Genomic DNA, 27,887 nt, shown 5'->3' on the forward strand with positions numbered 1-27,887 from the left:
ACGCCAGAATTAGGGCTGAATCCAGGGTTACCTCCCTGATTAGATTCTGCTGGGGTGTAGACCTTCTTGATGTGGCACATCCAGAGGAAAGAGGAGACCAAGAATAAATTGCTGATGAACAAGGTTTAGGGTGTACATGAGGAAGTTTCTGTGCTACCTTTAGAATTCCACCCAATATGCTGTCAGCACAGCTGACCTTTCCAACAATGACCATTAGAATGTCAAACATTTATTCCTAACTACCCTCCAGCCATCCTGGCCCTCCATTCTGCCTTCTGTGTTATGGTGCTACTCTGATTTTCCTATTGATGTTGGGACAGACACCTCTAATACTCCCTGACAGGCAAGAGCCGCATGCCCTAAGTATTCAAGTGATCTATCCCTGTGATTTGCCAGAGACAGTAGGAATTTTACCAACATGCCCACCCCAGAATCTGGGTGGGCGAGGCTCGCAGAATGGCATTCATCATTGGCCTTGGGCGGAATCTGACAAGCCTCGGGCGGGTAATGTCTATCCACATGGATGAAAGTTCTATCCTGCTATACTTTCACCAGTGGAGCAAGGCTCCCAAAGTTTGTTCCCAACATGCATATTGACTTTGAGACTTTAATGTAACAGGCGACATTTTGAAAAATAAACTTACTGAACATGGTTTCCAGGCGGATCAAAGCGCCAATAAAGTTATCAAAGTCAATGAGAAGGTTAGCGTCTGCATAACGGGCAACAAGGATCTGAAACAACGTGTTGTTAAGAGTGAAACCTGGGGAGAAAAACAAATATAAATACAATTGCTAATTTTATAAACTACTCATTCTGCATGGGCACATTCGTCTCACCTTTGTACAGTTATGAATTCAACCAAGTTGTGAGTCATGCGGACATTGTTTTGGCAAGGTTTGGAACTGACTGTTCCAACCACGTGTGAAGTGAACTGGCTTCATTCTATTTAGCCTCCTTGGTTGGACACAACAAAGGTTTGCTAATTTATTTTCCCTGTGAAGGCCTTTCTCAAATTCAAGGTATTCTTTACTATCTATGCAGGGAACAATAAGGAACCAATCAACAAGGTTTTCCTGAGTTGAAGAATATGTTCATTAACAAGAAAAAATAAAAGGTGCGATTTTACCACCTTGCCACGCCCGGCGATCAGCATGGTGAGCTGGGAAAATGGTCTGAGACGAGGTGAACAGCCTCTGGCAGGTTGGAACAACGTAGGTAAGGGAAGTCAGCAAGTCAGATCCGTAACTTCGGGATGAGGATTGGCTCGAAGGGCTGGGTCGGTCAGTTGAAAACCGCCTCCCTGCATCTGCGTGGGTATCCCCCGGGTGCTCCAGTTTCCTCCCACAGTCCGAAAGACGTGCTGCTTAGGTGCATTGGCCATGCTACATTCTCCCTCAGGTGCACCCGAACAGGCGCTGGAGTGTGGCAACTAGGGGATTTTCACAGTAACTTCATTGCAGTGTTAATGTAAGCCTACTTGTGACTAATAAATAAATTTGAGTGTCTTTTTCAGCCTTTACTTTTGGTTTCTGCAAAATCTTGTGTTCTTAAATCAGCAGAGCATAAATTGAGCATATTACACCAATCAGTAACTAACTCGGCATGGTGGCACAGTAGCACTGCTGCCTCACGGGACCAGGGTTCAATTCCTGGCTTGGGTCACAGTCTGTGTGGTGTTTGCACATTCTCCCCATGTCTGTGTGGGTTTCCTCCGGGTGCTCCGGTTTCCTCCAAAGTTGTGCACGTTAGGTGGATTGGCCAGGGTGGGCCTGGGTAAGATGCTGAGTTGGTGCAGACATGAGGAGCCAAATGGCCTATTCTATAATATGCGGCTCGGTGTAGTAAGGGTGGCTGGGCCAGGTGAATTCTTCAAATATTACCTGCTTCTTCAAGTGCCATTCGCATTTCATGCGAGCTCATGGTGCCAGAATCGTCAGCATCCACCTTCTTGAAGATTTTCTGAATGGAGGGAAAGCAAAATACTTGAGAGTTTCAAAATCTGGGGGAAAAAAAAAATCTCTGGATTTCCTACCCTCAAATTCAGAAGGGAATCAAAGAGTAACAGACAAATTGTAGTCAGAATGCACCGGTTTGGGGAAGTGAGCCACCATTCACGTGCAGCACAAAAACTCTCTTAAAAAAACAGTGCTTTCTCTCTCAATTTCCAGATTTTCTATTGTTAAAAATTTACTTTCAATCAATTGGAAAAACACATGCTCTCTCTCTTGGACGTCACCAGCTCGACATACCCCCTTTGCAGTCAACATTGCTGGCTCACAAATTTGATAGGTTTCTTTAAATGTCATTCCAGAGTGACCAGCAGGGGGTGCACATATCACACCTTTAACAAAATCTTTACTAAGTTAACCATATCTTGGAGTTGAGTTTCAGACAGAGCATTAATCGGACAGGCAGTAGGTGGCTATGCCATCCGCCATTCCAGTGCAGTCAGTCTGATGTCTTGACTGGGTCTCACTTAAATGAATCTAATGAGGTGTCTGTGCAAAACATGCTCCTTAGAGGCAGCCTTTTGATCGGAGAACAGGGAATCTGCTGGAAGACTGATTGCAATCAGCAAATGTGTACTCTTACCAGCATCTTCTGTAATTTGTTCCAAAATACCTTGAATTCCACTAGTCCAATTTTCCCAGATTGATCCTTCTGTTTTACAAGTCTCATTCAGGAAAACCACTTGAAAGCACGTCATTGTACATGGAAACATCAAAATTAGTAAACCCACAAGCTTCAGAAAATAAATCTTAATGTCGGGGTGATCGGCTCAGGTTTCACCTGGCTTGGGGCCAACTGGTGTCTGGGCCATTTGAAAACAAGGGAGACATGGGGCTCAAACATGTTGCTTTGCTAGCACATGACATGGCGACAGGGCGTGTTGCCTCTTGCAGTCATTTCACTACCTCTACCTGATCAGCTGGCAGCGGCAGCCAGTGGAGAGAAGGCACTTCCTCAGGGAAGTGAGGTACAAAACAAAATGAAGCTAAAATGGCCTCTCTTCACCAACAGCTGATTCGAGACGGAGAATAGCAGAATAGAGGGAGAGGAGGTCATTAAAAGTTGGATCATCTGATTGGCAAGTTGACATTCAAAGCATTTTTATAAAAGTCAAAAGGTTTTGTATTTAACAGGGCAAAAAATTAAACTTCAGAGTTTTATTTGATCCGGGGAAAGCGGGAAGAGAGAAACAGTAAACACGGAGTTATTAAAAGGATACATCGAATAGGCTGATTACATTTCGACAAGTTTCCAAACTAAAACCATCTGTTTTAATATCTTCACCTAAAAAGGAAAACAGTGGACAGAAAACGTAATTTAAGTCAATATTGATGCAATTGCATTAGTGAGGTAAACCAATTTTTCCATGCAGGAGGCCTCCGAGATCATGGCCAGGCTTCTCCCAAAAAAATATATTAAGTGTCCAATGGGCGGAAAAATGGGAGTGTTTCCCGTCCGTGTTTAGGGTGTACTTACCAGAGCGAATCTCTCAACACTGCAATGCAGAGTTCCTCAGCGCGATTCACTCTGGTAAATAAGGGCGGGGCCTATTCCCATCTCAGAGGCCGGCATCGTGCTAAGCGGGCCACTGTGCATGCGCTGATCTGCCCCCAAGGGGTAGCATCTCCTTACCTCTGACCTCCGGGGGGGGGGGTCTGAATGGCCTCTGTTCCCTCCAGAGGGGTCAGGATGCCTGGTCCCCGTTAGTGGGGAGCAGTTGTAAACACCGCTGGAGAGAACCACGCTCGGCAGGGAGGTGGGTGGGGTGGGGGGGACTGCTAACTGACCCAGAGAATCCCAGCCCATATCTTTCAACGTAATGAAGTTTCCAATCAAGATTTCGGGTAATATTCTATGCAATCTGTCAAATCTGGAGGCCTTAATTGCTGCTTGACTCGGATTTCTTCCATGGTGGTTTTTGGTAGAGGGAGTTGAAATCCAGGGAATGTCTGGCATGTTTATCAAATCCATTATGGAATTGTTTTAATCACCTGTTTGTGTTCTGGGAGCTTGGTGTCCTGTGTTTGCAGGAAATGCAATTGTCTTCCTATTTGGCTGAAAAGTTCAATTCACCAGCTTTACCCAGCTGGTGCAGCTCTGCAGTGTGTCTTCTGTGAGCGATGATCAGATGGGGACCTTGGCTGTTTAACCCAATGCCCAACCTGGAGGAGTGTGTTACATCCCTTCGCCATCTCAGCTGAGGTCAACTAACTAAACGGAGGTTGAACGTAAAATTCTTATGCTGCATGGTTCACGGTGAATCAAGGTTAGCACTCTGCTGCCCTGCACCACCATGAGAATTCCATTCATAGAGGACCTGATTCCTTTATTTATCTACATGACAATTATAGCACTCAGTTAAATCTTACTTACGGTTAGATACAACTTTGTTCAGTATTCTTTGCAGCTCAAAGGCAGAAATCTCTGCATCCTGGATTTGAAAGAACAAAGAGAAAACATAAAGTTCGACTCGTTGCCATATTCCTTCCCGGAAACCAGCCCAAATTCAACAAAGTTCAGGATGTGCCAGGATAGCTATTCCCTCAAAGTGGAAGGAAAATATTTGGGGTGATTTTTTGTTTTTTTTCCACTCATTGCCCAACGTGTTTTAATTGATATTATGGTTTCTGCCCAATTAGCCTCTTGTTTCAGCACTCCCCTGATGCTCTTAGCCAAGTGTGCTGGGATTCTGGAACTTCACTTTGAAAAACTAGCCTCTCCTTACTTCTCGTTCTAATATATACATTTTGTATTAAAACATATTGATCTTTCTGGAACTCTTCTATGGGAATGGGTAGGGCGGCACAGTGGTTAGCACTACTGCCTCCCAGCGCCAGAGACCGGGGTTCGATTCCCGGCTTGGGTCACTGTCTGTGCGGAGCCTGCACGTTCTCCCCGTGTCTGCGTGGGTTTCCTCCGGGTGTTCCGGTTTCCTCCCACAGTCCGAAAGACGTGCTGGTTTGGTGCATTGGCCACACTAAATTCTCCCTCAGTGTACCCGAACAGGTGCTGGAATGTGGCGACTAGGGGATTTTCACAGTAGCTTCATTACAGTGTTAATGTAAGTCTACTTGTGACACTAATAAATAAACTTTGTTCCTCGTGATAAACCTTAATCCATGTCATCTTGTAACCAGTTAACCTGTGGAAAATTTATCATATCAGAGGTAATAACTATACTTCCTGGCTAATCCTTTATCTCTTTTTTTGAACAGAGCTAATGCGTTGACCAATCAGGTATTATCTGCCTGGTTTGAATTTAAACAAAAGCTTGGCAGTTAACTATTCTCTGGTGCATTCTCCACGGCAACATCTCTACCAATCAGAGTCCTTTTGCCAACCAGTCAGCACCCTCTTCTCATACAGTATAAATTGTTGTTTGGAATCTGTCCTGATGATTGCAAGACAAAAAAGCTTTAACAGCATGGTCTAATTCTTTGCACAGTTACTATTTTTTTTGTTGTTGGGTGGGGGAGGAAATGGGCAACATCTGAATCCAGTGGCTATTTGATACTAAAACTGTTAATGGATTAGATACAGTTTTCTTACGGGTGTTTGACAGTAGTCAAGACTCTTCGACAACCCCCTCAGGCTGATATGAATTACTTGGGCATTTCTGCCAACCTCTTACTCTAAAATGGAGGATGCCCTCCATTGTCTCTATGTGACAATTCTCCTCTTTTGACTACCCTCTAGCCCTTGCTTTGTACCATTTACATTGAAATGTCTTTGCTGTTTTCCTAAACATTTTTTAATCACTGTTTAAAAAACTCAAATTTTGTTCCAACCTCTCTATTAAGCCAGGAAGCTCCTGCTTCTGATCTATCCCAACTATATCTAGATGCAATGCATTTAACTGTATTTTGCTTCATGCTTAAATGATTTCTGATTGATGATCTGCCATTTAATCTGCTATTTTTCCCTAAAATCATGGCGCCCTTCCTTTGAAATTAATTTATTTTTATTATGTTTATTTAATTTTAACATAAACCTCATGAGGTTACGAACGTGGGAATGCGTGTTCACCTTACCCAAGCACCATGATGTCCTTGGCTGCCTGGAATCAGCACACAAGTTAAATAGCTTTTTGGTGAGCTTAAGACACATTTTACAAGTGGAACTTCAGCAAGGGTGTCTTCTCAAGTAAAGGACCGATAGTTGAGTGAATTTCACACATTCTATGTCTATGATGGTCCAAAATACATTAGCGTCAGTGAAGTGATTATTATTTGATTAACCCCTTTAATAATGGGATAACCAATCCCCCCAACATCTAATGTACTAATTAACATATCCATAACTATATTAAAAAGCGTAGGAGATAATGTGTCTCCTTGTTTTACACCTCTTTTAATTGGAATTAGATTGGTTTTATGTTTCCCAACTTGAATACAAGTAACCACTTTCGTATAGAGATTTTCAATACTTTGTCAGTATTGCTTATGATAAACTCATCTGATTAGTTTAAGAGGACAATATTCATGAAAACAGGATGATTCAAAGAGTTCGGGAAGGGCCAAATGTTTTGTGCTGGTTTTGTTATTCCGTTCACACTGAGTCATGATGGCACAGGAGACAGCATTCAGTTAATTGATTCCATGCTGGTTTTCTGTAAAGCAATCCAGTCAGTCTGATTCCTCTGTTCTATCTCTGTAGCCCTACAGGTTTATTTCCCTCTGAGCCCCATCCAATTTCCTTTTGAAATCATTCGCATCTCTGCTTCCACCACACACGTTATTACCCCTCGCTGCGTTAACAAAGTTCTTCCTCACATCCCCCCTTGCTGCTCTTGCCCCAAACGCTAAACCTGTGCCTTTTAGTCCTTGTCTCATCAACTAATGGTTGATGAGACAAGGGCTAGATGAGACAAAGCTTTTCTTTGTCCACAGGGGCGGCACGGTGACACAGTGGTTAGCACTGCTGACTCACAGCGCCAGGGTCCTGGGTTCAATTCCCAGCTTGGGTCACTGTCTGTGTGGAGTTTGCATGTTCTCCACGTGTCTGCGTGGGTTTCCTCCGGTTGCTCTGGTTTCCTCCCACAGTCCAAAATGTGTGGGTTAGGTGGATTGGCCATGGTAATCCACCTAACCCACTTAGTGTCAGGGGGGCTAGCTAGGATAAATGCATTATGGGAATAGGGCCTGGGTGAGATTATGGTTGGTGCAGACTCGATGGGCCGAATGTCCTCCTTCTGCACTGTAGGATTCTATGATTCTTATCCAAACCGGTCATAATTTTTCACGCCTCTATCAAATCATCCTTCAACCATCTCTGCTTCAGAACAAAATCAGCGCGAGAAGGGGATAGAGCGCCACGATTCAGAGCTTAAACCAGCATGAGAAGGGTCTCCCTTCTCATGCAAAGGGGGCTGAGGAGCATAAATCAGCACGAGAAGAGGATGATGATTCAGTATAACTTCCCTGCGTTTGTACTCATTGGGCAGGATTTTACCGCCTCGCTCGGGCGAGACCGGAAATTCCCGCCCGAGCTCAACGGAGATTTCCATTGTCGGACCCTCGCCCGCTCCGATTCCGTGCCGGACAAGGTGGTAGAGTTCCGGTCAATGTCTCCCATTTATGAAGTCCAAGGTCCCGTGTGCTTTGCTGAAATTACTCTCTCAATGGTTCAATATTTTATCTCAATTTACTTCAGCGCTGGTCAAATTAAAATGGTGGAATACTCTTCTTATGGCATACACAAGATTAACGTTGCAAAAGATACCATGAAGCAATTGAGCAGTGAAAGCAAATTTCTCACCTGTCCTGCTAAATAGTCAAACAGATTCTCGAAACTGTTGCTAATGTCTTCTTCATCAACCTATAGGAAATTTTAAAGAAAAAAATTGGATTGAGTGCACATATAACCATAGCCAGAAAAAGAGACATTAACAGCAGCACTATGTTGCATTGTACATCCAAGAACCCAATTCATTTAAAATGTAGCAACTCTCATACTGTTAACATAGCATAATATTAACAGCATAAAATAACAACAGCATGATCTGGATATTCTTCTTTGGAGGCAATGATATGTCTAGTATACCAGCATCATCCTGTTTGATCTTTAAGACCTCGTTGGCTGTAGAGATTCGCATTCTAATCAGTATTCTGCAACTTGATTTTGTGTCTCTGTATGTCCTGTTTGAGAGCAGATATCCACTCCATCTGATGAAGAAGGAGTGGCGCTCTGAAAGCTAATGGTATTTGCTACCAAATAAACCTGTTGGACTTTAACCTGGTGTTGTTAAAACTCTTACTGTGTTTACCCCAGTCCAACGCCGGCATCTCCACATCATGAAACCTAGGGACCAGAGGAGGATCTCTATTCCTTTTTTCCCCCCACATTTATTCATTCATGGGATGTGGGCGTCTCTGGCTAGGCCAGAATCAAAGGTTCTCGGAGGTAATAGGAGTGTGGAACTTACAACACAAACAAATCAGCCATGACCTTATCAAGTGGTGATGCAGATTCGAGGAGCCACATGGATCCCAGAACATTTAACTCTGATATCCTTTGATTTTCTTGCCTAACAAAAATCCATCTACCTCTGCCTTAAAAATATTCAGTGACCCCCACCTTCTGCGACAGAGTGTTATATATAATCCCCTAAGCATGTAAGGAATGATGGGCACAGACCTGTAACTCTTCACTTTGTGCAACAAAACAAATTCTTAATTGTGCCACTGTTTAGTATTTTGGTCTTCAATAGAAGGTTAATCGATAAGGCACTTTTACATTGTTCTGTGCTGCTTTAAATACTATTTGGAACTCTGCATGGACCTTGGATGATGATCAGGTCAAGGATCTTCATTCCACCTGCCAAGATTAGTCATCCTTGAAAAGTGACTCAACATAGTTGGTGGACTGACCCTGTGGTAGATGCAGCTGAATCAAATTCCTAGAACTCAATTCCTAACAGCACTGTGAGTGTTCCTGCAACAGATGAACTGCAGCTGATCAAACTCGCCACCATTTTCTCAAGGGGAATTTGGAATGGGCAATAAATTGGTGGCCTAATCAGAGACGCCCATATCCCAGGAATGAATAAACGGGGGAAAAAAATTAACTGAGACCCTCCTCTGGTCCCTAGGTTTCAGACAGCATGATGCTGGTATACCAGACATATCTTTGCCTCCAAAGAAGGGTATCCAGATCATGCTGGTGTTATTTTATGCTGTTAATATTATGCCAAGTTAACAATGAGAGAGTTTCTGGATGAATAGTCTAGCAATAATACCACTAGGCCATCACCTCCCCTGGGGGGATTCCCAGTACTCAGGGAGGGAGTGCCGAGTTACAAAATTCAAGCAGTTACATAGCAGAAGCAGCAGAGCATTTACAGACACTTGGCAGGCTTATCTAGGCCTCTGCTTTTAATTAGTGGCAGGCAAGAGGGAGAGGGGGCCAATAAAAGTTGGGATGTGGGGATGGTGACCTTTAATGATGAACTTACTGATGTCGAGGACCAACTAAATCAATGGGCAGCTAGAACAAACAACAACAACAACTAGTCACACATACCTCCTCATCTTGCAGCTTTGCATCAACTTGAGTATCCATGACCCTGCAATAGGAAAACAATACACATTACTACTCACAGTGAAACTTTCAGATATGTTCTATCTATCCTGAGCACATTTCAATTAACTGTCTAGAAGCGCACTGGTAATAAATCTTCGTACAACACAATTCTCTTGACATTTACTGATTTCCTCCAATTTTTTCTCCAGTTCCTTCAAGTGTACTGACACATGGTGGGCTATTCCATGGGCACTAGCATTCCCCCAGCACTTTGCTCAACTAGCTGCTTTGCTCATATGGCTGCCTTGCCGGCAACTATCTCCAGGTTATTTCACAATGGAAAGCATCACAGACAAATCTAATCCCACATTCAGCCAGCATCAGTTTGCACACTTTCTTGTACAGGGCTCAAGAAAGCAATCAGGAGGGATTGGCAAGCCTTGCCAAGCGTAACCTAGTTTAGGGACACAGAGACCAAGTTTATCCAACCTCTCTTCATAACTTACATTTTCCATCCCAGGCAGCCCTCCTGGTCAATCTCCTCTGCACCCCCTACAGTGGAATCACATCCTTCCGATAACATAGTGACCAGAACGACACGCAGTACTGTAGCTGTGGCCCCACCAAAGTTCTATACAACTCCAACATGACCTCCTTGCTTTAGTAATTTATGCCTCAATTGATAAAGGCAAGTGTCAATATGTCTTTTTCACCACCCCATTAACATGCTCTTCCGCCTCCTTCAGAGATCTATTGATGCCAAGGTCCCTTTATTCCTCAGAACTTCCGAGTGTCATGCCGTTCATCGAATACTTCTTTGTCAAATTACTCCTTCCAAAGTGCATCACCTCATATTGTTCAGGGTTAAATTTCATCTGCCACTTATCTGCCCATTTAACCATCCCGTCTATATCTTCCTGTAGCCCAAGACACTCAACCTTGCTGATTTAAAGTTTATTTATTAGTGTCACGAGTAGGCTTACATTAACACCCAATGAAGTTACTGTGAAAATCCCCTAGTTGCCACACTCCGGCGCCTGCTCGGGTACACTGAGGGAGAATTTAGCATGGGCAATGCACCTAACTAGCACGTCTTTCGAACTGTGGGACGAAACTGGGGCACCCGGAGAAAACCCATGCAGACACGGGGGGGGGGGGGGGGGGGGGGGGGGAGAAACGTGAAGACTCTGCACAGACAGTGACCCAAGCTGGGAATCAAACCCGGGTCCCTGGTGCAGTGAGGCAGCAGTGCTAACCACTGTGCCACCGTGCCGCCCTGTCTAATGACCCAGCCAATCTTTGCATCATCCACAAATTTACTAATCCTACCCTCTTCCCTTTTTTGAAAAGAAAATCCAGCTGTCACTTCCTTTCACAATATTTGCTGACATCCAAGTCCTTTACCTGTGTTTATACTTACATAACTTCAGTCTGTTTCTCGGAAAAGATACGAATCGCAAAGTCTGCATTTTTATTTGGCTCGAAAGTGGATGGTATAATGAAATACGACCCAGGCTCAAGAGCAAACCGATTCATGACCTCTCGCAGATTGATGAAGGTTTCTGATTTTGCGCTGGATGCATGCGTCGTAAAAAAATCTCTCTTCAGCTGAATATTAGTCTGGTCTTTATACTAATTTATAGAAACAGAAAAAACTGGTTTGTGATTTTGCAATATTTGTGAAGTCTTAGAATCATAGAATCCCTACAGTGCAGAAGGAGACCATTTGGCCCATCGAACCTGCACCCACCCAGGTCCTATCCCCGTACCCCCATGTATTTATCCGGCTAATTCCCCGACATTAATGCCGGAATTTTACCGCCTCGCCCGCTCGAGGCTCGTAAGATCCCACCCGAGGCCAACGGGGAATGATGTTCTATGAGCCACGCCAGCCCCAATTCCAGGGCGGGCGTGGCAGTAAAATTCCAGCCTAAGTGACAATTTAGCATGGCCAATCAATCTAACCCGCACATCTTTGGACTGTGGGAGGAGACCGGAGCAAACACGCATGACAAGGGGAGAATGTGCAAACTTCACACAGACAGTGACCCGAGGCCGGAATTGAATGCGGGCCCTTGGCGCTGTGTGGCAGCCGTTCTAACCACTGTGCCACCCATTATAGCAACCCATAGATTATACAGAATACTTCAAATCTAAGATTTGTACAATAGACAAAATATAATTTCTTTCCGTAGCGAATAGCCTGCAAGTTACCCAAATGTGTAACCCTCCAACTGCATTCACAACAATTATATAATGACTCTCAGGAGAGCAACAAAACAGCAGAGGATTGGTCAACTCCTGATTTACGTCACTGTTAAAATTCTCCTAAGCAGCATGTAGAGTTTGTCGGGTTCAGTGGTTCCCAAAGAGTGCGGCGCGCCACACTGGTGCAGCGAGAGAGGATAGCGGGAAGATTCAAGGACATTCAAAGAAACATTTATGTATAGAAACCCGTAGAAGTTTCCAGATTTCATGCCATCTCTCTTTGTGTTAAGACTTAACACCAGTGTGGCACGCCGCACCCTTTGGGAACCACTGGTTAGACAATACAACAGCAAATTTAAAAAAATGGAATCCATCGATTTTAATAATTATTAAATCTATCTTCGGGTCAGATCAACAAGGCACTGCCCAGAATCCAACAACTCTCCAAAGTTTGAACTGTCTGATGTGGTAAGAATTTATTGGTTGCAGTGTTTAGAGCACAGCTTTAAACAGAAAAATAAAATGAACTCTCCATTCGATGGCCCTAGATTTTGCGTGGAGTTGTGGAGTCTGTGCCTTATCCAAAATGGTGCCAGGGTCGCGAATCCGGAATTCCCGCCCCAGTTTTCAACAGGTCCTATTTTGGGAGTTAGGGTAGGGTGGTGGAAAATGACTCACGCATAAAATAAACCTGAACCCGGCAGGGTCACTTGAGCCCAGCGCGTCCACTTCAAACAGTCCCTATTTTCGCCAGACTTAGGATTTTTAACAATAGACAAGAATGTTTGTAAAAGAGTGGATAAGATCTGTGAAAGTGTCGAGTGGTCAAGTTATTTAAATTCCCTGCCCTTTAAATTTCAAAAAAAAAACTGCACCCCAAGTTGGAAAGAAAAATCGGTGCCTGCAATTTCAATAGATGTTGTTGACGTAACTTAAGAGCTATCATTATTCTGTTATTAATGCTTTGCTGTTTCCACAACTATCATCATCATAATGTGCATTGTAAATTCACAATTTGATTGACAGCTCCAAGAGGTTATTTTAAGGAATTTGATGTAGAGCTATGAATACAAATATTTATTTTTAGAAGGGATTAAGTAAAGGAGAGGATTTAAATGTATTTGGATTTATTAAAAAAATCAATGAGTGTGCTTTTATAGTGCAGTCTATAATAGAAACTTAGAGCTTTATATTTTAGTTTGTCTCAGCATGGCTCCTGAGGTCTGCCTATGGTAGATACTAGGGCAATAACCGTGGAAGGTCAAAGAGTTGTGAGTGAGGATCACAGGTTGGCACTAAGTTGACAGAAGAGCCATGCAGATGAGTGGTGGGGGTGTTCATGTGTTGTCACGAGTTCGCACTAAGTTGGCATAGGAGCCAAAAGGGGCCCTTGGGATGTGGGGGGCATAAGTTAGCACAGAGGATAAGAGAGGTCATTGAGGTGTATAGAATGGCAAAGGATGGCATGAATGGGGCACAGGGAGTGGATGAGGGAGATGGGGGGCTAAGGGATGTGAGGAGTGAGGGTTAGAGGGTTCAAGTGCCTTTATTCCAACGGAGATGAAATCCCAGAGCATTGGGGCAGGCCTTTTTTCAAGCCTCAGTGCTCAGTAGCCTGTGGCTCCTCCTGGGTCAGCAGGCCCGACTCCAACAAGCAGCTGTTCCCCCAGAACTAAAGATCCAGCACTTTATCCCGAGGTAGGGTGCAACAAGGCAGGAAATTTCCTCACTCCCCTCACCAGCCTTGGGAGTGAAAACCAGGCCCCAATCTGCTGACAGGAACATATTTGAAGTTTTGTGATAAGGAAAATACCCTCCACAACACTAAAAAAAAGTTTCAAAGCAAAAGTCATGGTCAAAAATTCTACCTACCTGTGACTTTTACTTCATAATGCTTTGCCGTTTGTAGTGTTGAGGGAATTCTCTTTGGGTGAAGAGCATCAAATTGACAGTCTATTATGTGCCCCACCCATGAATCGGTTCCATTGACTTTAGCCTATTCATCTGATGATCCCCATTCTGTGCTGCTTCCCAAGAAGGCACTGATATCTCAATCTTTGCCCTTAACCCTAACTCCAGAGCCAAAAATGAGGGTCAACCATGTCTTGAGAAGGGACGCTTATGCTGGCATTGCAGCTTAGTCTGCTATTCAACAGCACGGTAAGATGTGAGGTCACCATCAAAATTGCTGACACAAAAATCCTTTACTTACAACCACAATGTCAGTGCCAAAAAAGGAGACTTTCCAGCAACAAATCAACTCTCGCCCTATCTGGCAGGTGACACCGGAATATTACTTGGAGCAGTTACTTGTTCCCTTGGCTAGATATGGGGCCGGGATTCTCCGACCTCACCCGCAACTGGGATTCTCAGTTCCCGCTGCTGTGTATGGAGATCTGGCTCGCTGTAAACGGCGGCAAGGTGTGAATGGCTGGAATTTTCCAGCCACAGTGTGTAATAAGGCAAAAATATTGCAAGAGAAATCATTTCTGCCATTTCTTTAGTGGTCCTCTCAAAACTGGGTTGAAGATCAATTGAATTTTACTCGGCCTGTTATTAGAACCAGCAAAATACCCCCTGCGTATAAACATCTAATTAATTTTGCAGTCTGGATCTTAATCCTACGCACCTCGTCAGGGACCTGTGGAATAAAAAAACAGACAAGAACATAAGACTCAGGGGTTTTACGAGGCATCTAAACAGAATGTTTTCAAGTACTATAACGACACTTAAGCCTATGCTCATAGTTCCGTAATAATACTAATGACAATTAAGAATGCCTGTGTCCTAAAATGAAATTTTATATTTTTAAAGCTTCAATATTGAGAAATACAAGATTTAAATTACAAATAAATGGAGTGTTTGTCACCACTTGCCCCAGGAGTTACTAGGAAACGTGTAGAAAGAGCCACTTAACTCCGTCAGAAAAAAAACCCAACCTCTAACTACGTATGGCATTTCCCATCAAGGTCACAATTCCACTCATTTCATCACCTGGTCTGAAAGATTCTACATCATTCTTTGCTATTCTCAAAATAATCAAGCAAAGCCCACAAACATTCAGCCATTCTTGCACCTCCAGATGCAGTATGGCCACGGGCATGTTTATTACTCATACGAATACACAAATAGGAGCAGAAGTAGGCCATTCAGCCCCTCAAACATGCTCCATCATTCAGTAAGGTTATGACTGATCTGCTTTGAATTCCATATTCCCATCTACCTTTGATCCCCTTGCCTAATGAGAATCTATCTACCTCTGCCTGACAAAATACTCAATGACCCTTTTTCCACTTACTTCTGAGGCAGAGAGTTCCAAAGTAGCTCAACCAGCAGAAAAAAAATTCTCCTCATCTCTGTCCAATAAGGGCGACGCCTAATTTTAAAACAGCTCCTCCCAGCTCTGGACTCGCCCACAAGAGGAAACCTTCTTTCCACATCCACCTATCAAGACCATTCAGGATCTTGTATACTTCAATCAAGTCACCCCTCACTCTTCTAAATTCCAATGGAAACAAGCCCAGTCTGTCCAACCCTTCCTCATAAGATAACTCACTCATTCCAGGTATCAATCTAGTTAACCTCCTCTGAACAGCCTCCAATGGATTTACATCTGACCTTAAATAAAGAGACCCCCCCCCCAAAGTTGCACACACAGTATTCCAGATGTGGTCTCATCAATACCCTGTGCAACTGATGCATAATATCCTTTCTTTGATGTTCAACTCCTCTCATAAATAAAAGGTAACATTCCATTAGCCTTCTTGATTACATGCTGTAACCTGCATACTAATTTTTTGTGACTCATGCACTGCAACACCCAGATCCTTCTGCACCTTGGAATTCTACAGCTATTCTCGGTTTAAGTAATAGTCTGCTTTTTTTCATCTTCCTGCCCAACTGAACAACTTCACATTTTCCCACATTGTACTCTATCTGCCAGATTATAGTCTACTCACTTAACCTATCTATATCTGTCTGCAACCTCCTCATGTCTTCTTTGCGACATACTTTCCTACCTATCGTTGTGTCATCTACAACCATCAGCTACCAAGCCTTCACTCCCCTCATCTAAGTCATTGATAGAAATTGTATAAAGTTGAGACCCCAGCACAGACCCGTGCGAGACACCACTCATCATATCCTGTCGATCAGAAAACAATCTATTTATGCATACTCTCTAACCTGGTGTTGTGAGACTGTTTGCAGAAAATAAAGTCCAACAGGTTTATTTGGAATCCTGAGCTTTCGAAGTGCTGCTCCTTCATCAGGTGACACACTCACTGATGAAGGAGCAGCGCTCTGAAAGCTCGTGATTCCAAATAAATCTGTTGGACTTTAACCTGGTGTTGTGAGATTTCTTACTGTGCCCACCCCAGTCCAATGCCGGCATCTCCACATCATCTCTATTTTTTGCCAGTCAACAAATTTTCTATCCAAGTTACTATGTTACCCCCTACATCATGAGCGTTTACTTTCCACAATAACCTTTGATGTGGCACCTTATCAAATGCCTTATGGAAATCCAAGGACAGTACATCTACAGGGTCTGCTTTTCGCCACAGCACATGCTACTCTTACAAAGAACTCCAATAAATTGGCTACACACGATTCCCTTTTGACAAAACGATACTGATTCTTCCCAATGACTCTGAGTTTTTCTAAGTGACCTGCTATAACCTCTTTGATGATTAATTTCCCATAACTGATGCCAAGCTAACTGGCCTGATAGTTTCCTGTTTTCTGCCTGCCTCCCTTCTTGAACAGAGGGGTTATATTTACTACTTTCCAGTCTGACGTCAGCTTTCCAGAATCTAGTAAATTTTGGAAAATTAACACTAGAACATCTACCACCTTATTTGTCAACTTTTTTAAGACCCCAGGATGAAGTCCATCAGGACCTGGAGACTTGTCAGTCAGCAGCTCCATCAGTTTGTTCAGTACCGCTCCCCTAGTATTGTAATTCCTTCAAGTTCCTCTCTCCCTTTTTATCTCTGGTTACCCAGAGGGCATTAAAAGTCAAGATAAAATGGGACTAGAGTTACAGGGTGGCTACACCAGCTGGGGTGACAGATTCCCTTCCCTAAAAGGAGGTGGTTTTTACAACAACAGGTTCAACAACTTGAAAGCTTTCATGGTCATTTAGTGATGTTAGTCCACTAATTGCTGGATATATTAAATTTAATGTGACAACTTTCCATTGTGGAATTATAAACTCAAGAATGTTTAGTAACCAGTGCCAGGACTACTAAATTGGCAGCTTTCTCTCTCCCATAAATAACTTCTTGCCTTGGTATACTGGTGGCACTGCCACACGAGTCAGAAGGTTATAGAGTTAATCCCTACACCAACAGGCTCGAGTATCAAAGCTCCTGATCAATTCTGTGTTCCAGTTTAAGAAAGGTTCCAAATACTATTTTGCTACACTGTGCAACGTCCTGGATTCTCATTCACCAAACTGTGCATGCTATGTCAACTAAACTAGTGTATTAGAATAGGAGCCATCAAGGTCAGTAGAATTAACAGCTATTGGCAATTTTTTTATTCATTCATGGGACATGGGGTGTCACTGGCTGGCCAGCATTTATTGTCCATCCCTAGTTGCTCAGGGGCAGTTGAAAGTCAACCACATTGTTGTGGCTCTGGAGTCACGTGTAGACCAGACTGGGTAAGGAAGGCAGATTTTCTACCCTAAAAGGGCATTAGCGAACCAGATGGGTCTTTCCAACAATCGACAATGGTTTCATCAGTAGATTCTTAATTCCAGGTTTTCTTATTGAATTCAAATTCCACCAGCTGCCGTGGTGGGATTCGAACCCCAGTCCCCAGAACATTAGCTGAGTTTCTGGATTAATAGTCTAGCGATAATACCACTAGGCCATTGCCTCCCCAAATGGCTGTTAAGATAATCATCATAATCATCTGCAGTCCAGTGAAGCATCAGATCTGGTTCAATATCAACACTCAATATTAATACACTTCAATGTTAACACAAAACTAACTTTTGAGAAGAGCTCTTCACTACACATGGTGGCAGTATTTCAGTAAGGTGTAGTAGGACACAGTTTATATAGTCTACACCATTAGCTTGGAGTGGTCAATTTCTTTTTGCCTTGAGTTTGTGAAAGGCCATATGGAGATCAGCATGGCAGCAATATTTATTTTGCTTTTTCTTAGCCTATTTATTTATTTTACAGATAAGAAGACTCCGTAAACCTGCCTCATAGATAGCAAAGCCTATGGTATGCATGTCCTCGCCCATTTTTCGGCACTTTCTACGATTCTTTTGAATCACACCAGCCAGAAAGCTACATTTATCATCGTCATCCGTAGGATCATCATCTGCTTCATCCAACTGGATCCTAAATTGAGGATTGGTCCAGAATGTCCCTATAAATGGAAACCAATGGTTTTTAATGAGATCAGCCATTCAACAATTGATGCCCATTATTCTAGTTCAATCAGTACAGAATGATTTCATTTTTTCACTACAGTTTAAAAGTGAACACGTAACACTTTGCATGACACTGCTTGCCCCGCTATTTTAACACTGGTATTAACCAAACCGTAGGGGCGGTGTGGTGACACAGTAGTTAGCACTGCTGCCTCACAGCGCCAAGGACCTGCGTTCGATTTCTGTCTGTGCGGAGTCTGCATGTTCTCCCCCGTGTCTGCCTCAGTGTACCCGAACAGGTGCTGGAGTGTGGCAACTAGGAGATTTTCACAGTAACTTCATTGCAGTGTTAATGTAAGCCTACTTGTGACACTGATAAATAAACTGTAAACTTTGAACATTGCAAACCAAACAGAATACGGAAGAAGGAAAAAATGTTCGAGTTCAATAGAACATCCATTAGCTTCACGTGTTTGCATAAAAGCGTTGTCATTACCAACGAGAAAATGGAAATGTCAGGAGATCACAAGATTTTACTAAAGAAGCTCATTCAGCTGAAACATTGAAATGAGACTGACCAGTACAGATTTGGATACAAATGTAAAGCAATAATGTCTGACCTTGAAACAGGATAAGGAGAGTGATGTTTTCTTGTCCCCAAAATATATTTGACCCAAAGCGAACAGAAGCTCATTTCGAACCAGACATTATACAAAGTATAACTATGCATGGAACAGAGGAAATGGGCGAGATGCTAAATGAATACTTTGCCTCAGTATTCACCAAAGAGAGGGACTTGATGGATGAGGGGCCGAGGGTAGAGTGTGTAGATATTCTGGGTCATGTCGAAAATGAGCGTTTTAAAAAGCATTAAAGTAGATAAGTCCCCAGGGCATGATGGGATCTACCCCAGGATACTGAGGGAGGCAAGGGTGGAAATTGCTGGGGCCTTGACAGAAATCTTTGTATCCTCATTGGCTATAGGTGAAGTTCCAGAGGACTGAAGGATAGCCAATGTTGTTCCATTGTTTAAGGGCAGCAGGGATAATCCAGGAAATTATAGGCCTGTGAGCCTTACATCAGTGGTAGGGAAATTATTGGAAAAGTTTCTTAGGGACAGGATTTATCACATTTGGAAACAAATGGATTTATTAGTGATAGACAGCATGGTTTGTGAAAGGGAGGTCGTGCCTCAGTAACTTGGTCGAGCTTTTCGAGGAAGTGACAAAGATGATACATGAAGGAAAGGCAGTGGATGTTGTATAAATGGACTTCAGTAAAGCCTTCGACAAAGTACTTCATGGTAGACTGGTACGAAAGGTGAGGTCACACGGGATCAGAGGAGAGCTGGCATGATGGATACAGAACTGGCTTGGCCAGAGAAGACAGATCGTAGCAGCAGAGGGATGCTTTCTGAATGGAAGGCTGTGACTAGTGGTGTTCACAGTAAGAAGTTTAACAACACCAGGTTAAAGTCCAATAGGTTTATTTGGTAGCAAAAGCCACAAGCTTTCGGAGCCTTAAGCCCCTTCTTCAGGTGAGTGGAGAAGGGGTTTAAGGCTCCGAAAGCTTGTGGCTTTTGCTACCAAATAAACCTGTTGGACTTTAACCTGGTGTTGTTAAACCTCTTACTGTGTTTACCCAAGTCCAACGCCGGCATCTCCACATCATGACTAGTGTTCCACAGGGATCAGTTCTGGGACCTTTGTGGTTGGTAGTATATATAAATGATTTGGAGGAAAATGTTGCTGGTCTGATTAGTACGTTCGCAGATGACACAAAAATTGGTGGAGTTGCGGATAGTGAAGAGGATTGTCAGAGGATACAGCAAGATATAGACCGGTTGGAAACTTGGGCAGAGAAATGGCAGATGGAGCTTAATCCAGAGAATTGTGAGATAATGCATTGTGGAAGGTCCAATGCATGTAGGAATTATACAGTAAATGGTAGAACCCTTAGGAGTATTGACAGGCAGAGAGATCTGGGCGTACATGTCCACCGATCGCTGAAAGTGGCATCGCAGGTGGGTAAGGTCGTCAAGAAGGCATATGGCATGCTTGCCTTCATTGGTCTGAGCATTAGTTAGGCCTCATTTAGAATATTGTGTACAATTCTGGTTGCCACACTACCAGAAGGATGTGGATGCTTTGGAGAGGGTACAGAAGCGGTTTACCAGGATGTTGCCTAGTCTGGAGGGTATTAGCTATGAGGAGAGGTTGGATAAACTCGGTTTGTTCTCACTGGAATGATGGAGGTTGAGGGGTGACCTGATAAAGGTTTACAAGATTATGAGTGGCATGGACAGAATGGATAGTAAGATGCTTTTTCCTAGGATAGAAAAGTCAAAATATTAGGTGACAAAGGTTTAAGGTGCGCGGGGAAAAGTTTAAAGGAGATGTGCACGGCAAGTTTTTTTTTTACATAGAGGGTGGTGAATGTCTGGAACGCGCTGCCCGGGTGGGAGCAGGTACGATAGCAGCATTTAAGGGGCAACTAGACGAATACATGAATAGGATGGGAATGGAAGGATACGGACTTTGTAAGTGCATACGGTTTTAGTTTAGGCAGGCATCATGATCGGCGCTGGCTTGGAGGCCAAAGGGCCTGTCCCTGTGCTGTACTTTTCTTTGTTCTTTGTATACAAGTTGGAAAAGACGCAGCTAGTATTGGCACAGTGTTATCGAGTTGCTAAAGTGAACTCCCAGGGAAAAATAAAGAAATTGAAATTGAAATTGAAATTACATACGGTTATAGTTTCGGCATCCCCCTGCTGTAGATCCTGTCCTCCAGCTCCCATTATAGGTTATCAGGCTCCACTTGCGAACGTCATCACTGCTCAGAGTGTCGGGAGTGAGGTTGCAGATTTCCACTCGCGAGAAATTTTGGAGAAAATCGGTAAATGACATCCTGCAAAGTGATGATGGGGGAAGGGGCGCAACGAAACATTAAAAATAACTGGGGGCAAAAATCTTTTAAAGAATAGCAAACTTATTTAAAGAATAGCAAACTCATTGGACCAAGGAGTGGCACAGGCTTGGAGGGCCGAAGGGCCTGTTTCCTGTGCTGTGCTGTGATTGTTCTTTGCTCTTTGTTCATTCAATTACCCCAAAATGCAAATATTTGTGAATGGGCTTCCTCCCTTCTGTTGTTAAACAAATTGGAATGATATTTATGTCGGAGTTACAACATGACAACGGGCATTCCATCCAGCCAATCCATTTTTGTGCCATGGGCATTAGCATTGATCCTGATGTCAGTCCTCAGTCTGTTCCTACGGCCGGAATTTTCTGACCCTTCAAGCCCTACTTCCGTTGCCAGAGAGGATGGAGAATTTGGCGTTCAGCTCCCGGGGAGAGGAACATGACCAGGCAGTGCCCTGGCACAGGATGGCACTGCCAGGCTGGCACCATGCCCATGCCAACTTGGCAGTGCCAACCTGTGCCAAGGGGCAGTGCCAGGGTGATCCCCAGTGGGAGCTATATAGGGGAGATGGGGTTTATTTCTATGTGGTGGTAGGCCGGAGCGGACTTGGGATCTGAGGATGCCAGCAATGGTTGTGGGTGAGGGGGAGGAGAAGAAGTGGCGATCGCGATGGGGGGGTGGGGGAGGGGGCTGCGATGCAGGGTGGGGTGAGGGGGCCGGATTTTTTCAAAATTTCCCATTATCTGGTTTCCTGCTTATACCAGTAGTTGGAAATTGTAACCTGGTCATAAACCCCAGGAGTAAAGGTGTGCGGACTAAATTTACTTTACCAGAATTCTCCATCATCTGATTCGTTGCACAGTCTCGCTCTTTCTTCTTCAGGGATGGAATCCCACTCGGGTCCACTGGAAACAGAAAAAAATGACATTGTTAAAATTGATAGGAGCGGCTTCTGAACATAAACACCAGCCGTCATCACAGTAAGCTGTGCTATTTGTCCAGCCAGTTACAGCCTTAAACAACTTGGGGACAACACAATGGATCTGGGATTCCTATATATAATGTCCTTATTTGCTTTGAAGGGCTGGGTCTAGGGTTTTTGTTTGACTCAATGACTTTAGCAGAGCTTTGAAAGTGGCTGCAAGGAGTTCTTTCATGTGTTATGTCAAAGCCCCAATTCTTCTGGTGAGTCTGGCCTTCACTTTGCTTCTGGGAGAAAGGAAAACCTGTTCAATCACCCAGGCGAAGCTCCGAGTGAGGAAATAATAGGTTGACATCTGTTCACTTTGTGTGTGTTTGCCATGCTTTGTTATTCAAGGTGGTTATATTCATACAGGAAATGATGCATCAATGTTATGTTAACATTCAATCGAGATGTCTATTTTTGGCATAATCGTGCAGGGGCAGAGATTCGATATATATTGGTGCTCCAGATACTCAATTTAATTTTTTCTTATGTTTGAACATAGGGGAGTGATGGTCATTCTCCCCCCAACCCCGTGGGTGACACAGTGGTTAGCACTGCTGCCTCACAGCGCCAGGGACTCGGGTTCGATTCTGGCCTTGGGTGACTGAGTGGAACATAGAACAGTACAGCACAGAACAGGCCCTTCGGCCCACGATGTTGTGCCGACCTTCATCTGAAACCAAGATCAAGCTATCCCACTCCCTACCATCCTGGTGTGCTCCATGTGCCTATCCAATAACCGCTTAAATGTTCCTAAAGTGTCTGACTCCAAAGTGTCTGAGTGGAGTTTGTACATTCTCCCCCCGTCTGTGTAGGTTCCCTCTGGGTGCTCCAGTTTCCTCCCACAGTCCAAAGACGTGCAAGTTAGGTGGATTGGCCATGCTAAATTAATTTAACCCTTTCATCCCTGGACTCAATCTGGTGAACCTCCTCTGAGCTGCCATCACATCCTTTCTCAAATAAGGAGACTAAAACTTTATTGAAGCTGCAGATTAAGCTTTACTTCAGGGATCTTCTTAATTGAGGATGATACAGCGAGGGTGAAATTAACGGAAATGAAACATGCTAATAAAACTAAAAAGGAAGGTAATTGGATTCTATGTGAAAATTAACTTGGCTATCTTTTGCTGGGCGCATGACAAGCTACATTCATCCAAAAGTGAAAAACTTTTTCTCCCAGAGGGTGGTGGGAATCTGGAACTCACTGTCGGAAAGGCTGGTAGAGGCAGACATCCTCACAATTAAGAAGCATTTAGGTGAGCACTTGAAACACAATAACATACAAGGCTACAGACTAAGTGCTGGAAAATGGGATTAGAATAGATAGGTGCTTAATGGCTGGCACAGACATGATGGGCCGAAGGGCCTGTTTCTGTGCTGTAAAGCTCTATAACTCTATAAATTAGTGTTCAAAGTTTTGGGTAGATGGATTGGCCATGGTAAATGTGTGGGGTTAGGGCGATGCAAGTGGGTCTGGGTAAGATACTCTGTCAGAGAGCCAGTGCAAACTCGATAGGCCAAATGGCCCCCTTTTGCACTGTAGGGATTCTATCATTCTTAATACCTCTGCCTTCAATGCAGCAAGGGTTGCCCCAAGATTGGCTTTTTTTTTGGCACAGTAAGGCCACACCTACACAGTACACCGAAGCGGTGACATATACTTTTACTATCTCCATCCTGACTGGTCAAAGCAACAACATTGATTGCAAGGGACTGATGGATGTTTTTTATCTGCTCTGATAAAGGCTTATACCTTATAGAACTCTTTTGGTACTCTTGAATAACTTGGAATGGTTTGTTACATTTTTTTTTATTTGTCCATGGGATGTGGGCACCATTTATTGCCCATCCCTAACTGCCTTTGAGAAGGTGGTGATGAGCTGCCTTCTTGAAATCGCTGCACCCACGTGGTGTAGGTACACCCACCATGCTGTTAGGAAGGGAGTTCCAAGATGTAGGGGGGGGTGGGGGGGCAGAGCTTTCAGGTGGTGATGCTTCCATATACCTGCTGCCCTTGTCCTTCTAGGCTTCGAAGATGTTGTTGAAGGAGCCTACATATGTTGCTATAGTGTAGATTGTATACACTTCAGCCCACTGTGTGATGGCGGTGGAGGGATCGAATGTTCAATGTTTAGGTGTTAAGAATGTTTATGCCATGAGAGCTGACACCCACAAACCATCTGTTGTATGGAAGTGCAGAACTCTGAAAGATGTGACAATTTCCAACAAGATCCTAAAGATAAACAAAATACAGTGGATGCTGGAATCTGAAACAAGAACAGGACACTGAAAACACTCAGCAGATCTGCCAGCACCTATCAGGAGAAGAAACATAGTTAACATTTTGAGTACATTGATTCTCGTATACCCAAAATAACATACCTGTCACTCCAGCTTCCAGTCCACTCAACTTGACCCCAAGGATTCCGGATCCGGATCAGTTTCTCCTCTTCACCTTGATAATCCACCTATTTGGGTTAAAATACAAGAATACTACATTACCATAACGTTTCTATGTTACCCATGGTAATGGGAATGAATACTCGGTGCCAGTTGTGTAATACCCACCAGGAGAAATAAAGCCAAGAATTGCTTCAGGGTTTTAAAATGGGGCTTTTCTCTCCCTGGGCTGCTGGTTTGGTTTTCCTACAGTGCCCCCTGCAAGGTGATTTTTACCCAATTCATTGGCGATGTGACCATACTTATGAAAATGTCCCTCTCTCTACAACAGGAGGTGGCTGGCATCCCAAGTAGAAAACCTAGTTTTCAAATCAATCGTCATCTCAAAGTTCTATTCGGTATCTTAACGAAATATATCGACATCCATGCTCCATACACGTACAAACCTTGACAAAACCAAAATAAAGTTTAATGCTGCTATATTGAGTAGTACTCAATTTAACTTTGTTCCACTTCATTTTGATTTGGAATAAAGTTTTATTCAGCTAACAGGAACCAGGCAACCTGCCTTCATAAATAGAATCCATAGAAACCCTGCAGTGCAGAAGGAGGCCAACTGGCCCATCGCATCTGCACCTACTCTCCAAAAGAGCGTCTTACCCAGGCCCAACTCCCTGCCTTATCCCCATAACCCCGCATATTTACCATGGCCAATCCACCTAACCCGCACATCCATGGACTGTGGGAGGAAACCGGAGCATCCGGAGGAAACCCTCGCAGACATGGGGAGAACGTGCAAACTCCACACAGACGGTCACCCAAGACTGGAATTGAACCCGGTTCCCTGGCACTGTGACACAGCAGTGCTAACCACTGTGCCACCCTCAAATAGGTCAATGGCTTCATACCTTTTAGAATTCAGAGGCATGTGGACATCGCAGGAATGATACAGACGAGGGTCAACAAATAGCAAGAACAGTTCAGTTAACTTCCTGAAGCACATAAGTGCCCTACTGAGACCTGGAAAGCACCTGCCTTCTTAGGAATGTAAAGTGGAGGTTAGAACGCAAGAACTAGGAGCAGGAGTAGGCCATCTGGCCCCTCGGGCCTGCTCCGCCATTCAGTAAGATCATGGTTGATCTTTTTGTGGACTCAGCTCCACTTACCCGCCCGCTCACTATAACCCTTAACTCCTTTACCATTCAAAAATCTATCTATCCTTGCCTTAAAAACATTCAATGAGGTAGCCTCAACTGCTTCACTGGGCAGGGAATTCCACAGATTTATAACCCTTTGGATGAAGAAGTTCCTCCTCAACTTAGTCCTAAATCTGCTCCCCCTTATTTTGAGGCTATGCCCCCTAGTTCTAGTTTCACCTGCCAGTGGAAATAACTTCCCTGCTTCTATCTTAGAAGATTATGAGGGATTAGATATGTTTCAATAAAATCTTCCCTTATTCTTCTGAATTCCAATGAGTATAGCCCTTATCTCCTCATAAGCCAACTCTCTCAACTCTGGAATCAACCGAGTGAATCTCCTCTGCACCCCCTCCAGTGCCGGTATATCCTTTCTCAAGTAAGGAGACCAAAACTGTGCACAGTACTCCAGGTGTGGCCTCACTAGCACCTTATACAGCTGCAACATCTCACTTTTTAAATTCCATCCCTCAAGCAATGAAGGACAAAATTCCATTTGCCTTCTTAATTACTTGCTGCACCTGCAAACCAACTTTGTGATTCATGCACAAGGACACCCAGGTCCCTCTGCACAGCAGCATGCTGTAATTTTTTACCATTTAGTCCATTTTGCTGTTATTCCTACCAAAATTGATGACCTCACATTTACCAACATTGTACTCCACCTGCCAGACCCTCGCCTACTCACTTAGACTATCTATATCCCTTTGCAGATTTTCAACATCCTCTGCACACTTTGCTCTTCCACCCACCTTCATGTCATCTGAGAATTTTGACACACTACACTTGGTCCCCAATTCCAAATCATCTATATAAATCGTAAACAATTGCGGTCCCAACACTGATCCCTGAGGCACACCACCAGTCACTGATCGCCAACCAGAAAAACACCCATTTACCCCCACTCCTTGCTTTCTGTTAGTTAACCAATCCTCTATCCATGTTAATACATTACCCGTAACACCGTGCACCTTTATCTTATGCAGCAGCCTTTGGTGCGGCACCTTGTCAAATGCCTTCTGGAAATCCAGATACACCACATCCACAGGCTCCCCATTTGTCCACTGTAATGTTCTCAAAGAATTCCACCAAATTAGTCAAACATGACCTGCCCTTCATGAACCCATGTTGCGTCTTCCCAACAGGACAATTTATATCCAGATGTCTCAATATTTCTTCCTTGATGATAGATTCAAGCATTTTCCCTACTACAGAAGTTAAGTTAACCGGCCTATAGTTACCCGCCTTTTGTCTACCTTCTTTTTTTAAACAGTGGCGTCATGTTTGCTGTTTTCCAATCTGCAGGAACCACCCCAGAGTCCAGCGAATTTTGGTAAATTACCACTTGTTGATTTGCTATTTCTCTCACCATCTCCATAGGACCATAAGACATAGGAGCAGAATTAGGCCACTCGGCCCATCGAGTCTGTTCCGCCATTCAATCATGGCTGATATTTTTTCTCATCCCCATTCTCCTGCCTTTTCCCCATAACCCCTGACCCCCTTATTAATCAAGAACCTATCTATTTCTGTCTTAATGACACTCCATGACCTGGCCTCCACAGCCTTCTGTGGCAAAGAGTTCCACAGATTCACCACTCTCTGGCTGAAGAGATTCTCCCTCAATTCCTCCTCTCTTTTAGTACCCCTGGGATGCATTCCATCAGGGCCTGGAGACTTATCTACCTTTAGCCCCATTAGCTTGCCCAACACTACCTCTTTCGTTAGTGAGAAAAAAACCTGGCCAGCTGGCAAAAAAGAAAATAATTGTTCAGTTTTGAAAGTGAAATATCAGCATTAGATGTAAACAGAGATCCGGCACAGCCTCCACTCAATACCTGTCTCAGATCCCTCTCGCCACCATCCTCCTCCTGGTCAGTGCAGTGAGTTAAAGTTTATTTATTAGTCACAAGGCTTACATTAACACTGCAATGAAGTTACTGTGAAATTCCCCTAGTCGCCACAGTCCGGCGCCTGTTCGGGTCAATGCACCTAACCAGCATGTCCTTCTGAATGTGGGAGGAAACCCACAGACACAGGGAGACACGCAAACTCCACAGAGTGACCCAAGCCAGGAATCAAACCCGGGTCCCTGGCGCTGTGAAGCGGCAGTGCTAACCATTGTGCCACCAACCCCTTGTTAGTGAAGTTCCCACCACACTTCTTCCTGACTACAGTTTCACTATAAAGAAACTTAATTACACCTCAAGTGCAATTATGGCACTACTGAGGCCACCTTGAGCACTTTCTCTGGAGATTGCTATTAGC

The 27,887-nt window shown here is 43.9% G+C and overlaps 1 protein-coding gene across 1 annotated transcript in view; it reads right to left on the bottom strand.

The window, feature by feature from the left end:
* The window catches only part of LOC144504395 (calpain-2 catalytic subunit-like), an 88,700-nt gene that overhangs the window by 4,570 nt on the left and 56,243 nt on the right, over positions 1 to 27,887 (bottom strand). The window contains exons 8-20 of the mRNA XM_078229645.1: positions 24,406 to 24,491; positions 21,887 to 21,961; positions 20,881 to 21,041; positions 17,961 to 18,130; positions 14,370 to 14,381; positions 10,953 to 11,164; positions 9,533 to 9,575; positions 7,769 to 7,828; positions 4,385 to 4,442; positions 3,231 to 3,295; positions 2,594 to 2,662; positions 1,882 to 1,960; positions 645 to 761 (exon numbers count right to left, since the gene is read on the bottom strand). Of these exons, the coding sequence (XP_078085771.1) occupies positions 645 to 761; positions 1,882 to 1,960; positions 2,594 to 2,662; positions 3,231 to 3,295; positions 4,385 to 4,442; positions 7,769 to 7,828; positions 9,533 to 9,575; positions 10,953 to 11,164; positions 14,370 to 14,381; positions 17,961 to 18,130; positions 20,881 to 21,041; positions 21,887 to 21,961; positions 24,406 to 24,491 (1,207 nt within the window). The remainder of the gene's footprint in view (positions 1 to 644; positions 762 to 1,881; positions 1,961 to 2,593; positions 2,663 to 3,230; positions 3,296 to 4,384; positions 4,443 to 7,768; positions 7,829 to 9,532; positions 9,576 to 10,952; positions 11,165 to 14,369; positions 14,382 to 17,960; positions 18,131 to 20,880; positions 21,042 to 21,886; positions 21,962 to 24,405; positions 24,492 to 27,887) is intronic.

Source organism: Mustelus asterias, chromosome 15, assembly GCF_964213995.1.
Source record: "Mustelus asterias chromosome 15, sMusAst1.hap1.1, whole genome shotgun sequence".
Classification (NCBI taxonomy): domain Eukaryota; kingdom Metazoa; phylum Chordata; class Chondrichthyes; order Carcharhiniformes; family Triakidae; genus Mustelus; species Mustelus asterias.